The sequence below is a fragment of the Gadus chalcogrammus genome, chromosome 1 (genome assembly GCF_026213295.1).
Source record: "Gadus chalcogrammus isolate NIFS_2021 chromosome 1, NIFS_Gcha_1.0, whole genome shotgun sequence".
NCBI lineage: Eukaryota > Metazoa > Chordata > Actinopteri > Gadiformes > Gadidae > Gadus > Gadus chalcogrammus.
Genome location: NC_079412.1, coordinates 16135514 through 16153013, shown reverse-complemented (window position 1 = coordinate 16153013; position 17500 = coordinate 16135514). Strand labels below are relative to the sequence as shown.

The following is a 17500-nucleotide window of genomic DNA, read 5'->3' as shown; positions in this document are numbered from 1 at the left end:
TAGCACAGATTTCAGTCATTTCCACTTTGCTTTCCCATCCCATCCATCCGTCTATCCCTCCATCCATCCAGCTCCTCACAGAACTTATTGGGTAAATAGGCCTCATCCGAGGGGACTTAGTGATCCAATATACGAGATGAGTTGCTGTTTTGTTGCAAGAATGTTGAAATGATTTTTTTGCACAAGTCCCAGGAAACGTACAGAATAAAATATAAAACCTCATACACACACACATACTAACACACACAAACACACTCTCCGCACACATCAATGATTAGACACCAGGGCTACACGTATAGACATTTGAAATGGTGTGCCTTGCTGCCTTGTGTTCTTTCTTCCAAAGCCGGTGATGAAGAATGGTTGCCTTTGTACATGCAAGGCTGTTTCTTTGAAGTGAAAAATCTATTTCTGCATGCAGACTTCTCTTTCACCGATGAGAAAAAAGAATTGCAGAAAACAGCTTTATTTTCAAATACCTTTCTCTTCAGCAGTCGCACCCCTGTTCTCTCTGCCACTATTCAAAGTAACGGTTTCCTCCAAACGATGCTAGTCAATCTAGATCCTATCTGAAGTGAATGCCAGATTTCAGCATTGTAACATTGAAGGACGACCACACAAACAGATAGCAGCCCACCGTGAATTTTAACACGGCAGCTTTTCTGTTAGAAACATACTGAGGGGCTGCATCAACCTGGGAGCTGATATCTTTCACTTCTGGGAAAAGTAATTAGTGCAAGACATTAAATGAGAACACGGTGGATAAACATGCCTAATGCCGTCTCCTCGCTCGAAGGCGTTTGACCGACACGACAAACACATCGGTCCATTTGATAACCAGATTAAAATTATCAAATGTATATGCAAATACACATTTGAAAACCAATTTAGAAGACGGCATATTAATTAGACATGTTGTATTCAACTGTATGAGCTTTTGAATCTGGCTTCAAACTGCAATTTCGACCCAGAGAAATAGTTTTTTTTCTGTGAACACACAGGGGCCGCATGAATAAATGATTATCCTTCTTACCCTTTATTATTGAAGGACCTCACCTCATGCAGCAATCATTTGGAAACATGTGAATGTGTCACACATTCAACGTAATCAGTCCTCCAAACAAATTCTTACACAGAAGAATCCGGAGAAATGAGGGCTGACGTGTCCTCATGTTTTTTTTCACATAAAACACCCTATTTCTGATCAATTTAAATTTCCTAATGAAGCGTTCTAAATCGAGTCGGGGAGATTACGACCACCCCTATAGAACGCCACGGTATGGACGCCCAGGGATGAACTGATCTGCGGGTAATGGTCGGTATACGAGCAGTTATGAAACCTCTTCCACTTGCATTTCTATTTCTGTCTTCTTCTCCCAGGCCTGTCTCCTGAAGGGCTGTGAGGTTAACAGTTACAACAGAACGTTACCTCATCAAAAAGGATGAGCCGGTCACAGTGCCACCATTTAGTTTTTGACATCAGCCGCGGACGGATCCGTTGATACACAGGAGTGGAGATTGAATCGCATTCCTTCTCATATGGCCAGCTTTAGATGCCTCTTTTGGAATTTGATTACATTTCCATATCTCAGAATAGATAGAGAGAGAGAGAGAAAGAGAGAGAGAGAGAGAGAGAGAGAGAGAGAGAGAGAGAGAGAGAGAGAGAGAGAGAGAGAGAGAGAGAGAGAGAGAGAGAGAGAGAGAGAGAGAGAGAGAGAGAGACTGAGAGAGAGGGAGAGAGAGAGAGAGAGAGAGAGAGAGAGAGAGAGAGAGAGAGAGAGAGAGAGAGAGAGAGAGAGAGAGATAGAGAGAGAGAGAGAGAGAGAGAGAGAGAGAGAGAGACTGAGTGAGAGAGACTGAGAGAGAAAGACTGAGAGAGAGAGGAAAGCTTATGCAAATGCAGGGTCAACCTTATATTTTTTCTCCCTTGACAGACTTGAAGACTAAATGCATTAAAATTAAGTTCATTTTTCGTAACATATAACAACAGTATCTTCTCACACAGACAAAACATAATCAATTCTGTCTGAATGCCATCTGTTCGGATGTCGCCAGGCAACCTACGTCACTTTAATTGTATTATTAAAGGAATTTTCAAAAAACAAAATACATTATATCATACACAGAGCCACAGCAAATACACCAACCCACTGTTGCAGGTATATTACTCTACTGCTACTTTTTAATATGAATATCCTTATCATTAACGTATTCCTATCGCTTATTCTTTAAGATCCTTCATTATACTGCTCTTGCCCCCTTGATGAACTATGTTACACTCAGGATAGACATCACAAGCCACGAGGTCAACCTTTCTGGAGGAGTGCAGAATTCCCCAAGTCAAGACCTCTCTCGGCCAATCATCTCTCACTTTGACAGCCATATAGCTATTAGCAACGGGCCGCACTTTGAAAAACACAGAACTTATGACAACAACAAATTGTCACATTTTTTTGCGTCCAATGAAACATTGGACACTCACACAGCAGACTTCACTCATTTATGAGATAGAGCTGGGGTCGAGAGGGTCCAGGGTTGGGGATGAGGGGAATATTATGTTTGACTACCATAGGCTTTTGTACTCTTTCAAGGTGTCATTTCCTCCTGCTTTTATTATTTTACTTACGTGTCCAGGGAATACTTCAAAGTATTGTTTGTTCTACTATACACTACGGATGCAGGCTCTTCTTGTTTCTATTCTAAGATATAATTACATTCATATCCTTATAATGTAATATGTGCTCCACACAGAAACCCATTCCAGAATGCCCATGTTATTGTGGAAGCACATGCTTCCCTGTTCCAACACCCCCCCCCTGAACACCAGGCTCGACCAGAATCCTTCTGTACTGGTGAATAAATACAACAAACTAGAGATTTGGAATGAACAAGCCCAATATTGACTTGCCCCGGCCCTACAAGCAGAGACCGTACCAGCCTCCCCACTTGTTACCAGTTACCAGACTCTCGGTCAGATGCTCTTGGCTTAACAGACATGAGCGTGCAGGCTGTGACCGGCTCCTGTTAAACTGTCCTATTTTGCGTAAACCCCAGGCAGTCATGGGTTCTTTTTATCTTCCGTACGGGCAGCCACCGACTCCTAGATGTGCCGGCCCGGACAGCAGCACCAATGAGGTGAGATCATATTCTCATCTCCTGCTACGCCAGTGGCACTTGATAAAGCACCTTGTGTTTGAATGTTAAGTGTTCCTGCACTGTTGTGGGCCCTTTGTTTTCCTATCTATTGGTCTGCACGCTGATGTGAAGTGCATCCGTTTGTCTTGTTTGGGGAGTGGACGGTTGGATGGATGGATGGATGGATGGATGGATGGATGGATGGATGGATGGATGGATGGATGAATATGTTTCCGTACGGATAGACAGACGTACGCAGGCGTCTGATGCCTACGTCGATTGATGCGCTTGTTCTCTCAGTGTGAAGACAAACGTCCTCTAGGGACACAAGACATATTCTAGCGATACAACGTAGGCCCGCAACGTCACAAGATTTGATTTGACACCATGCATAATCCGATGAATTGAATTGAAGCAAGAAAAAGAGAAAACATTTGGTCTCAGCAGCTTATACCAGCATGGAGACTTATATAACCGACCAACCAGCCAGGCGACTACTAGAGTATTTGGATTATAATATTTAAAACGCTATTTAAAGCCATGCTGGCATTATTGATAGGTGTATTATTATCATTTTGGGGACGGCATTGAAGAGGATCAAGAAAAGAGAAGTGCAGTGAGATATCCTTTAGTTTAGCCTGTTCACCACACGACATATGGATCCAATTCTGTGTAGATTCCACCAGCTCACATCAAACCTGCCGCGTACCGTCTGTGTCGCTCCTTGAGTGAAGCTGCTGGTTTGAAGAGTTCAAAATGAAAGGGAGAGCTATTCTTGTCATTAGCATTCATCATTTCCAGCCGAATGCATAACATGGTTTCATAGCATTTAAATATATAAATGTATGTATGAGAATGTTAATTTCTCAGTAACAATTCGGTTATTTTTATTTCCCCTATGTGTGTTTGGGCTTATACAACTTTGTTGCTGTCGCTTAAGCCTCTGCTCCTAAGTCATTAGGATTGCCTTAGGGCAGCATTAAGTTGTGTTCGTTGTCGTTTTTTTCCGCTGTACCTTCAAGGAACCACATTCCCTTGTGCACATACAGTCCCCCAGTATGGCAGGAGACGTCATCTTGGTATAGTCGCCGACACCTTCTTCTCTTTGCAGACAGTTGAAGGCAGTCGGATTTGTATGCAATAACGCTCCTCCACGCCTCCATGGACGTATCAGACTGTAATGACAAGGTCACAGATCTCCCATCATTATCCCTGCAGGCAGCCTGCTCTGCCAATCACAGCGGCTCCTCATATAACTCCAAAATATGAGGAGGCGCACCTGAAAGCAGCAGGGGGGGGCTGATGCTAATGAGGGGACTTCAATCAACTCCTGAGCGTTATGGGGAGGGTTGGCTCTGAAAAAGACCCCTGTCACTCTCCCCTCGGCCTGGGGAACATGACGCAGACGGCCCTCTCCGCCACGCAGAGGCTGGGGGCGGATGGATCAGAGGTTACCTCCACAGTAAGGGAAAGATAGGGGGACGCTATCCGCACGTTCAGCACACACACACACACACACACACACACACACACACACACACACACACACACACACACACACACACACACACACACACACACACACACACACACACACACACACACACACACACACACACACACACACACACCTTTAATCATTCACTGCTGCCTGGGAGTCTTTGGAGGCGAGAAAGGGAAACGATGGTCCTTAGGTTTTTCCACTCCCATCTGAAGATTTCTCCCATATCCCCAGGCATATCTGTGTTGAGCATCCTTCAGGAAGATGTCCTGTCCATAACCGTCCTTAATGAGTTCTGCTTCCCGCTGCACCACCGCGATCAAAGGGCTATGTTAGAACAGCAGTTTAACTTAATCTCATTGGGAGTTTATTTGGACATTGTCATTAGTTTGGCCCATAGTGTTGCAATACTACGGAACTCAAATCTGCCTATGCCACGACCAGGGTCTTTTAAGTCAATTTAAATTATTTGTCAGGATTCACACACAAGCACAAACACTCACACACACACACACGCACGCACGCACGCACCGCACACACAAACACACACATACCAACACACACACACACACACACACACACACACACACACACACACACACACACACACACACACACACACACACACACACACACACACACACACACACACACACACACACACACACACACACACATACACAGACACACACATACACACACACACACACACATACACACACACACACACACACAAATACACAGACACACACACACACACGCACACATAAACAAACAATACCATCAGCAAATTTGGGGAGTGAGTTTCTCTGGCCCATAACACAGCACTTCTTTAATTTATGTGCTTTCATCTCTCTGTAACACGTTGGTTTCAAAACGATGACATCATGTGTTTGAGGTCCCATGGCGTTATACAGTAATACTGTACAGTTCTTCTCAACACATTTCGCAAAACTAGGTTCATTGCGTCAAAACTCAACACACAAGCAAATAAGACACAACACTGAGTAATATACCATTCACATCTATATCAAATCGAAACACTTTTGTGTGTATCATCACAAAATGATACACACTTGTAACATATGAATACACTTTTGGATCAGCAGCAACACACTAGTCTACTTTATCTAAAACACTGCGGTCTTCCATATTCACTGTTATTACCAGGTTTTTTTAATCACTATCACACACTATAGACACATGCTTAGACCAAAGTAGCACAACTTGAAGTTTTTGTTACTATACCATAAACACATGTAACCATACCTTAAGCAAAAGCGCTGCTTTGCACTTTAGTTGCAATTCTGCAACACACTTGCTCCTTTCTGCAACACAAAAAAACGAAAAATGAAAAATGAAATCTCATTGTACCATTGGGAAAACACATCTATTTAAAACACAAAACACATTGGTTAATTGAAAAATACTTAAATACACACCTGAAAACACTTCCTGACAAAACTGAACACCTATCAGCGAGCTATAAAAAGGCCAAAGGACAATTGTGCACGTCCCGGGGCAGCGCAGGGGAAATATATCATAGTGTGCCTCCATAAGCCTTTGAGGGTAACTGCACCATCATGCTAAAATAAGTCCCTACAATACCCAACATATCATCACATTTCTAGATGCACTTCATGATGTAGCTGAACAGGACAGATCAGAGCAGCCCAGGTTTGTTGTTGTCTGGGATAATGCTTGTTTTGGTCCGGTACTGGTACACCAACCATAAACTACTTGAAGCCGTATACTCACCATTTCTAAACCCTATAGACATTTTTTTTTTTCGGCTTGAAGATGGTGTGTATATGACCCCCAACCACATGCCCGCATGCCTCTTCTGCTGGCAATGGAACAGGCCTGCGGAGACATTGGGGTAAGGTGAATCCATGGATGGATTCGGCACACAAGGCGAGGATCCATTAGCCCGCCCACGCACAATTGCCATTTTTTTCTGTGTTTACAGTACAGTTATGTATTTTCGTTTTACTGCACTGTAAAGTACCGTACTGCAATGTGCAGTAGTGAGTATTTGATTTTTTTTTGTTGTTGTGAAAACGTGCCTTCTGTGGAACAGAATAAAATCAGTGAATATGGAAGACTGCAGTGTTTTATATAAAGTAGACTAGTGTGTTGCTGCTTATCTGAAAGTGTATTCATATGATACTACGTGTATCATTTTGGCATCAGAGTGACATTTTGACAAAGGATTGTTAGGTTTCGATAGAAGAGTTTCAATTTGACATAGATGTGAATGGTATATTTCTGAGTGTTGTGTCTTATTTGCTTGTGTGTTGAGTTTTGACACAATGAGCCAAGTTTTGCAAAATGTGTTCAAGCAATTAAAAACAACTATACCGTTCCACAGAAGGCACGTTTTCAGTACAACCAAAACCTAAAATAGTCACTACTGTACATTGCAGTATGGTACTTTACAGTGCAATAAATTCAGTTTAAGCAAAAATACAACAAAAATAAACCAAAAATACACGTACTGTAAACACAGAAAAAAACGGCAATTGTGCGTGAGTGGGCTTATGGATCCTCGTCTTGTGTGCCGAAACCATCCATTGATTGACCTTACCCCAATGTCTCCGCAGGCCTGTTCCATTGCCTGCAGAAGAGGCATGCGGGCATGTGGTTGGCGGTCATATACACACCATTTTTTTTTTATATAGGGTTTAGAACTGGCGAGTATACTGCTTCACATAGATTATGGTTGGGGTACCAGTACCGGACAAAAACAGCCCGATGGAAACACACATTATCCCAGACAACAACAAACCTGGGCTGCTCTGATCTGTCCTGTTCAACTACATCATGAAGTGCATCTAGAAATGTGGTGATATGTTGGGTATTGTAGGGACCTATTTTAGGATGATGGTGCAGTTACCCTGAACGGCTTATGGTGGCATCCAAGATATATCTCCCCTGCGCTGTCCCGGGACGTGCACAATTGCCCTTTGACCCTTTATAGCTGGCTGATAGGTGTTCAGTTTTGTCAGGAAGTATTTTCAATTAACCAATGTGTTTTGTATTTTGACTAGACGTGTTTCCCAATGGTACAATGAGATTTCATTTTTGAATTCAGTGTCTTATGTATGAAATAGTGTGTAGTGTGCAGGAGCAAGTGTGTTGCATAAAGGAGCAAGTGCACAGTTGCAACTAAATTGCAAAGCAGCGCTTTTGTTTAAGGTATGGTTACATGTGTTTAAGGTATGGTAACAAAAACTTCAAGTTGTGCTACTTTGGTCTAAGCATGTGTCTATAGTGTTCAAGCAATTTGAAAAAACTATAATATCCGGGAGCTAACAGTACAGAGTGGCAAAGGATAACTATACACTTTCACTTGCTCACAAGCAATTAATTTAACCGTTATCTGCTGCCCAAAACTCAACGTAGTACCACAAAGAACCTTGAGACCAATGAATCTAGCATTCCATTCATTTCCAATACATAAGACCCAAGATGACTGCTGCATACATACCTGAACAACATGTTTTCACTAATGCATTCAGATACAAACACAAACAACATGTGTTCAATAATGCATTCAGATACAGAGGCGAACAACATGTGTCCACAAATACATTCAGAAGCTTCCAGCAGAAGTGCTGACGTGTGCCTGTGTTATTTTTGCCCTCCGCATGAGAGAGAACAGCCACTTTCCTCTCACCTGCACGAGATGTCTTAAATGAAAAATGCACATGTGTAGTAGTTAGTAGTTAGGAGGATAATGTTGAAGAGAGATGGTACTGAGGTTTGTACCCCCAGTTTGGACAAAAGACAGTCGGACGCCAGGAAAGGAAGTCTGAGAGTGTTGGTCAGGCCTTTAGACACCAAAACAACCTAAGCTGTGCATGCGTGATCAATCTTTGTGTACAGCTTTGAAAGCATGGCCCTGTGGCACCTCATCCGCTATTTGGGCACGTGACGCACTGAGGACACATGTGTAAATAACGTGATAATCAGGAGGGATTCACCGGCACTCTAAAGCCTCTGTCAGACACCTCCGGGACGTGATATAAAAATAAACTGTAATCTTAATGTATCTATTCATTCTGGAGGTTTTGGTAAAATGTGGACATGTCGACTCATCTTGACGAATGGTTGTTGTCCAGAGCAGAGCTGTGGAGCATGGACACATGGGACCATGTCAGAACACATAACTACTACAATGACTACAACAATGATGAGAACAACAACAACAACAACATCTGATTCCTGTGAGGTCGTGGGCACTTTCCCGTCAAGCTGAGGCTACAGCAGCTCGCCAGCAAACAAAACCTCCAAACTGTGAATCTGTGTTTAGCACATGAAGCGTAGTGATGTAACGAAGTGAGACAAAGAAGAAGACTGCGATGATGAATCTGTGTAATGCTTTGATGCGCTCGTGTGCAGATGAGTGCGCGGGAGGCATGATGTGTGTGAACGTTGGTTTGTGTGTGCACGTGCGTCTGTGTACTTGTGTGCGTACATGTCCCGATGTGTGTGTGTGGTGTGTGTGCGTGTGTGTGTGTGTGTGTGTGTGTGTGTGTGTGTGTGTGTGTGTGTGTGTGTGTGTGTGTGTGTGTGTGTGTGTGTGTGTGTGTGTGTGTGTGTGTGTGTGTGTGTGTGTGTGTGTGTGTGTGGGGCACATCCCGTTAAGTGTATTTTGACAAGGTTGACATTTAGGTTCCCAGTGAGGGGTGTCTAACCCCAGCATCTGGGGCTTGTCGCTCCAGAAAACCGAAACGGCAACAGATGTGAAGATCTTTTGTGTGCTTGTGGGAGTGCTTCTATCAGTGATTGTGCGTGCGCATGTTTACGTATCTTCACACTCGTAAGTGCCTCAGTCCTCTGCTCACAGAACATGGTTTCATCTCCTTGGTAACAAGCCGATTCAAACTTGATGATTCATGGCAAAGGCTGCTAATTTCTCTGCAGTTATTAAACATGAACAATAGACTCATACAGCCACAGATAACATGGCACTGTTATTGGTGTGTGTGTGTGTGTGTGTGTGTGTGTGTGTGTGTGTGTGTGTGTGTGTGTGTGTGTGTGTGTGTGTGTGTGTGTGTGTGTGTGTGTGTGTGTGTGTGTGTGTGTGTGTGTGTGTGTGTGTGTGTGTGTGTGTGTGTGTGTGTGTGTGTGTGTGTGTGTGTGTGTGTGTCTGTGTGTGTGGATGTGCATTTGTATGCATATATGTTCTGTATTTTTGTACTGTATTTGCCTACATTTGAATTCATATATGTGTATTTACTGATATATATATTTATATTTAAATACATATAGAATCATCACATATATATATATATATATATATATATATATATATATATATATATATATATATATATATATATATATATATATATATATGTGATGATTCTATATGTATTTAAATATACATATATATATATATATATATACATACAAATTCTGTTTTTCTTCTTTCTTTGTGAGTCATATACTGAAAACAATCTGACGGAAAGCGGCACCTGGTGAATTGTAGACTTAAGAGTAGATTGTGTGGCTGTATGATCTGGTTCGGGGCTGATCCAGGTAATGAAAGTATAATACAAACTGTTGGCTTAACACTTCTCTTCCTCAGAGGGCAGTTTACCTGAAAGCTAAATCTGATAATCATGTCTTCTTGAGGGAACACACAACTACACCCCCAAAAATATAAAAACATATTATTTTGTCAAATACTGCTTTGTAGATTGTTGAGTATCCCAAATATACTGTTAAATAAATGAATTTCTTGGCCTCAATAATAATAAATAACAAATATACGCACTAGGCAACATGACAGCTATGACTGCCTCAAACAATTAAGTCTACAACAGTGTTCCACCTATGCAACAATAATCCTTTCCATAAAAACGTGCCGCAACAAGATGATGACAAAACCACAATGATCTCCTCGAATGTCACGAATCCTAAAGCAAAAAGAAAACATAGGTATAGGCGAGATCTACTGATGTCGTGAATGCTAGGCTGATAGCGCCCACTACTGGTATAGCCCGGAATCGGTCCTATTAATGTGTTATTTTAATGTTAAGACCCGACTGACAGGAATGTGGTGTGCGTCCATGAAAATATTTCTTCATGGACGCACCGTAGGTTACCGTTCTGAAATGCAAGGTGTTTGCTTCTTTGCCAATTAGCTGACATATTTTGACCTTCAGAAAGTTGATGATTTTATTTTGTATCATCCCTCAAATGTACCTTGTTCTTGTGACCAATGGTGTAGGCCTATAACCCTCTTGGTGTGAAATGTATGTGGGAGCTGGCGCGATATGTCCTGGTCACAGTGTTCGCAATCCTCTCCGCTCACTCGATAGAGTGAGAGAGCCTCACACTCTGCCCACACAGCGATTTGTCCTCTAGAAAAGCCAGTCATCATTAAGTGAGGAAAAACAAAAGCCAAGCGACACCGGTCGGACATGACTCCTCTCTCTGAGAATGAGAATGTAGTGTGGGAAAGTTTCATTCATGGAAGACACTTGAGAGGTTTATATATGCGGTCTTAATCTAGTTGTGCAGGCTATATCATACTAATTTGAAACACAAATCCCCCAACACAAAATGTTATTAATAACATGATGCCGGTATGATATTGGATATCAAATCTTTTATTTTGTTTATCTTTATGAAGATAAACAATATTTCCTTGCCCTTATAAAGCAACCAACCTACAATTAAAAGAATCCTTATAAAAGTCAAAGTTAAACAAACTTTTACTCCTTAATCAAATCTAGGCTTGTGTTGTACATGTGTGTGAGTATGTGTGTGATTATGTGAGTGAGCGTGTGCACATGTATGTTTATGTATCTGTGTGTGTGTGCGTGTGTCTGTGTGTGTTTGCATATGGGTACATGTGTTTGTGTGTGTGTGTTGTTGTATGTGCAAATGTGTGTATGCGTGGGTGCGTATGTGCGAGTGGGTGTGCATATATATGTGTGTGTGCATGTGCATATGTGCGTATGTGTATGTGCGTGTGTGTATATCTGCGTGTGTGTTTAGATGCGAATGTGCGTATGTGCGTGTGTGTGTGTGTGTGTGTGTGTGTGTGTGTGTGTGTGTGTGTGTGTGTGTGTGTGTGTGTGTGTGTGTGTGTGTGTGTGTGTGTGTGTGTGTGGTGCGTGTATATGCATATGTGCGTATGTGTATGTGCGTACGTGCGTATGTGCGTGTGGTGTGTGCATATGCATATGTGTGTATGTGCGTATGTGTGTGTGGTGTGTGCATATGCATATGTACGTGTGTGCGTATGTGCGTATGTGTATGTGCGTATGTGCGTGTGTGTGTTCATGTCTGGGCGGTCGCCTGCAGTTGCCTCATCAAACCACTGTGTCCTTGGGCTCAGGTGCTGCTGCGGCTGCTCGCTCCATGCTGCGACGCTCCCTGAGACCCAGCCTGTCAGACCCAGCCTGACCCTGGGCTTCAGAGGGCTGGGGGCCTGTGTGGGCCCACAGCACCACCGTCGGCCCGGGCTCAGAGAGCCTGCCAAACGCTACAGCTCCATGACCGGCCGCCACGCCAGGGCCCAAGCCCTGCAGGGGGGCAGGGGGCAGTGGTACGCAACACACACTCGCACAACAGACACACAGACACACACGCAAACCAGATACACACAAACAAGGCATACACACACACACATACTCACACACATAAACACACTCACACACACACACACACACACACACACACACACACACACATACACATACACACACACACACACACACACAAAACCAGACACACACAATCAAACACCGCACACGCAAACACACAACTGCACAAGGACACGCATACACAAACACGCACACACACAAACACACACACACACACACGTACACACACACACACACACACACACACACACACACACACACACACACACACACACACACACACTGTCTCTGTCACACACACACACATGTTCACATACACATGCACACACGCACATCTGGAAAGCGTTGCTGCCGGCTGGTCCACCTGGCTCCACTGTGACGGAGGACAGCTGGGTAAAGAGGAAAGGAGGAGAAAGATGAGGAGGGCACCTACTGCACATCTGCCCCCACTCTGTTTAAACACAGTCCCTCTGTACAATTTGTGCTTCTCAAATTGATGTTCCCGACAATGTCTGAGTACACCATAACTTCATTCATGTTTGATCCTATTCACCAGTTTACTTTTTAACAACCTCTTGAGTTTTAATCGATTAGTGGATTTTATGTTGTATTCCTGTAATTCCATAATTTAATAATATTTTTCCAAGTAATAATTGTAATAATGTAAACCCTTTTCTTGAGCAATAGATGTTCCATAATTTTTTCAGGTGTTTTTAAATACTTAATTTCTTGCAATGATATATCTTTCAGCAGCCCCTCGATAAAATACTGATGAATTCAGGAGGGACGGCCATTCAGAAGGAGCTAAAAGAGCCTGCAACGGCTCACGTTAGTTCAAGAAGTAGCGCAAGATAATAAATGTGTTATATAATTACTCAAGAGACGCATTAGCCCAGAAGCCCAAAGATCATATTTTGACGTTGTTGTGAAAATAATGAGTTTCAAAATGTAATTGTATCTGCGATGATGCAATTTCAAAATAAATCAAAATAAATCATCAAAATGGTGATAGTTTCTAATATAATACATTGTGTTGTTTTTTTTGGGCATTTTCATTTTTAATCTCCACTTTTTTGTTTACAGTAATGCCATGTGTTAAACCTCACCACAAGGTGGCGCAGTTCACCAATTTATGAGGATAATAAAAATGCAGCGTTCCTTCAGTCTTGCCTCGCTCCTCCCTTGATAATGATAACCACGCACTCTGATGTGTCATGTAGTGTTCGTACAGATACATATTTATTTTGCAATCCAATATTATTTGGATTGTCTCATAACACTGGCATATTTGCCCTATAGCTCACTCTAGTCATTGTTCAAGACATCCAGAAAGTGAAAGTAGCTAGTAAGCGATCATTGAAAATATTATTGGAACACCGATAGATTACATTTCATTTTAGTTAATGACTTTGGCTGATCCCTCCCTAGTTTTAATCTAATAATAACTACACTAATGATAATAAAAAAGTAGTTTTATTATAGTGCATTCTCATCCTCAGAAAATGTTTAGCATTTGTAGGACATTAAGCTTAGGCTAATCAAATTCCTCTTTCTCATTGCATATGTCTTTGGAAATGATTCCAAAAAGGCCTATATAATATAGGACTATATTTTGTATAAAATAGCGAGTTTCTTTCTTCGCCATTGCGCCTTGGTCACTTTTCTATATTGAAACCTTGCCTATTTTCTTAGGGTCAATCGAAAAAAGAAAACACATCATACAAAATTAAAATAACAGAAGACGGCAGCAAGAAATCGTTTCTAAAGGCTAAAATGCTTAACATTTAGCAGACATTGTGCCAGGCTGAAGAGCCGTCAGACCTGGGTGATGGTAAATCCATTACAGGCCCGGGCGGCCTGCGCAGGCATAAGCTGCAAATCTCTTTAGTTCAACACCCATTAGGAAAGTGCTGAGCCCTTTGCAAGCCACTAAGATGGTTAACTCCTGGACACGTCCCCAGCGTTTAATTTCCCCTCAAATGATGGAATAACACCTGCAACCCATCAAACCAACCAATGAGTACATAGACACTTGTATTATAATGCTTAATTATAGGCACTGATTGGTTAAAATAATACACAGGTCTCAAACACCTTTCTGATCCTTCTAATATAAGGCCAGTGCCATCTTTTTAATTAATTGGCGTTTTCTTTTCGCTGTAATAGTTGTATACTTGAGCAACAGGCCTTCATACAGGATCATCATTAAAAAGTTTTTTGCTAATGATATTTCTGTTTTTGTTAGCCATACATCCATAAGGTCTTTTGTTCTTTCAAAAATGATCAGAAGCAAATCATTTGTTAAACAGAGATCATATAACACTATATAAGTTGTTGCATACTTAAATTTAGATTTGGACTAAAGGATTCCAAACTATGTAATAACTATGGATCCAGGGGATAAAGGTTTAAAATAAATGCGGATACATGCTGCCAACATTTAACTTTGTACAATACCTTGAATAATGATAAAGAATAACAATTATGTGTTCCTAAATATATATCCATTATGTCATGTATCTAAAATGGAAATAAAGTAAAAGTGAAAATATGAGAAAATAATTGAACATTCTAATATCATAACATCCAAGTATTTCACCTTTGTGCTCCACTAAATAGCTTCTGACAGTCTTACGGCTTTCAGGCGCCACAACTGCTTTCACTACACGGTCACGGCACAGGTGAAAGCAACCTTAACAACTTGATGAGTGGTCAATTATGTTGTGCAGTGATGGCTGGATTAGATATTAACTGTGTCCTAAATCACTTTGTGCTGACGGATTTGGAAAAGTTATAATCCCAGGGGTGCCTTTAAAAGGATGAGACTGACCGGCCTAGCTCTACTTGTAGCAAAGTCCCTCTCCATCTCTCGTGTCTCCAGCCAGAAGACCCAACATCGCCGCAAGGGGCTTCACGCAACCGCCACACCGCAACCATGAACGGCACAGAGGGACCTGCCTTCTATGTGCCCTGGGACAACAGCACTGGCATCGTGCGGAGCCCCTATGAGTACCCCCAGTACTACCTGGTCTCAACGGCGGCCTACTCCGCCCTGGCCGCCTACATGTTCCTACTCATCCTGCTCGGCTTCCCCATCAACTTCCTCACCCTCTACGTCACCCTGGAACACAAGAAGCTGCGGACGCCCCTGAACTACATCCTGCTGAACATGGCCGTGGCCAACCTGTTCATGGTTTTCGGCGGCTTCACCACCACCATGTACACCTCCATGCACGGCTACTTCGTCTTAGGGCGCACCGGCTGCAACATCGAAGGATACTTTGCCACCCTGGGCGGTGAGATCGGGCTGTGGTCGCTGGTGGTGTTGGCCATCGAGCGCTGGGTCGTCGTCTGCAAGCCCATGAGCAACTTCCGCTTCGGGGAGAACCACGCCGTCATGGGCGTGGCCTTCACCTGGGTCATGGCCAACGCTTGCGCTTTCCCCCCCCTGGTGGGCTGGTCTCGTTACATCCCCGAGGGAATGCAGTGCTCATGCGGAGTCGACTACTACACCCGCGCCGAGGGCTACAACAACGAGTCTTTCGTCATCTACATGTTCACATGCCACTTCATGGTCCCCATGATCGTGATCTTCTTCTGCTACGGACGGCTGCTCTGCGCAGTGAAGGAGGCTGCCGCCGCCCAGCAGGAGTCCGAGACCACCCAGAGGGCGGAGAGGGAGGTGAGCCGCATGGTGGTCATCATGGTGCTGGGCTTCCTGATCTGCTGGGTCCCCTACGCCAGCGTGGCCTGGTACATCTTCTGCAACCAGGGCAGCATCTTCGGCCCCATCTTCATGACCCTGCCGGCGTTCTTTGCCAAGTCCTCGTCCATCTACAACCCCCTGATCTACATCTGCATGAACAAGCAGTTCCGTCACTGCATGATCACCACCCTGTGCTGCGGCAAGAACCCCTTCGAGGAGGAGGAAGGATCCAGCGCCAAGACCGAGGCCTCCTCCGTCTCCACCAGCTCCGTGTCCCCCGCGTAAGCGACACCCTCGACCACAAACCCCCCCATGTGATACCCTATCGAAGAAGAAGAAGATGAACACTTACCACTCTCCCCCGGGAAACGACTGAAGGCTGACTTCACCTTTTGTATCTTACAAACCATTTGGTGTAACCTAAAGACAGTTGCAGGAAGAGCAGACCCCGACAACATGTTTCTGCTTCTGTTTGTGTACAGAGAGTCCAACGTATAAGTACAGTGAGATTTTTGTTTTCCTCTTGTGAAAGGGAAAACATTTTCATCTTTTACAGTTGGATCATATATGTAACTGGCTTATTTGTGAATGTAGAGGCATGTAATCAAGGCAACGTAAAATAAACCGCACTTTGCAAATGAGCATTTCTGTTCATGTTTTACTTACAGATGGGTTGGAAAAGTACAACTGAATGTAGTGTATTTAAATCAAATTAATAAATGTCAATAAACTATTCAGAATGCATTCATGTCGTGATTGACTCAATTATCACAACATATTTCTATATGGTGATTATTTAGAAGAGCAACACTGCACAATGTGATAGGCAGGACAGGCAATGCAATAATTCCTTTGCTAATGCCGCTTTCAGAGGAATATAATCCCTGTCCAATCACAGGTGACCTTGGCTTTAGCACCATGGATTATGACATGTATAATCATGAAGGTATAGACACAGCGTCACGCCACTCTCACTTCATCTGATTATGCAAACTAATCATATTAGATTAATAAGGGTGAAGATGTGTCAGACAATATCCAACAGTAATGGCATGAGAAGGCCTTGATATAATCAAAACAGTTATATCAAAACAATTATTATATTATTTAATTATATGATTTCATTATTATAACCACACACACACACGTGCACACACACACACACACACACACACAATGCACTCACGCAAGTACACACACACTCAAACACACACATACACTCCCACACTCACACACACACACACACACACACACACACACACACACACACACACACACACACACACAGGTTAATAGGATATATTTGTTCATTGCCGCGTTACTCATTTGATAAAATAATGCAGAATGGGATAATGCGAGAAACTCAACACGTCATTCTATCGGTCTCTGAATGGGCAAACATGTCGGCCAGGCAGGAGAAAAACAAATACATCAAGATCTCCCCCGTAATGACCTTCTCCTGTCGCTATGGCAACCATCCCACTGCTGCATGGCTCTCGGACAGAATACAGATCTTGACACTCGGATTTAGAT

General features: G+C 43.0%; 1 protein-coding gene across 1 annotated transcript; it reads left to right on the top strand.

Moving 5' to 3' along the window:
* The first annotated feature begins 15196 nt into the window (after positions 1-15196).
* Positions 15197-16252, top strand: LOC130384166 (rhodopsin). Its single transcript, XM_056592254.1, has one exon. It carries the CDS (start codon positions 15197-15199, stop codon positions 16250-16252), a length of 1056 nt encoding a protein of 351 aa, XP_056448229.1.
* Positions 16253-17500: the final 1248 nt, after the last annotated feature.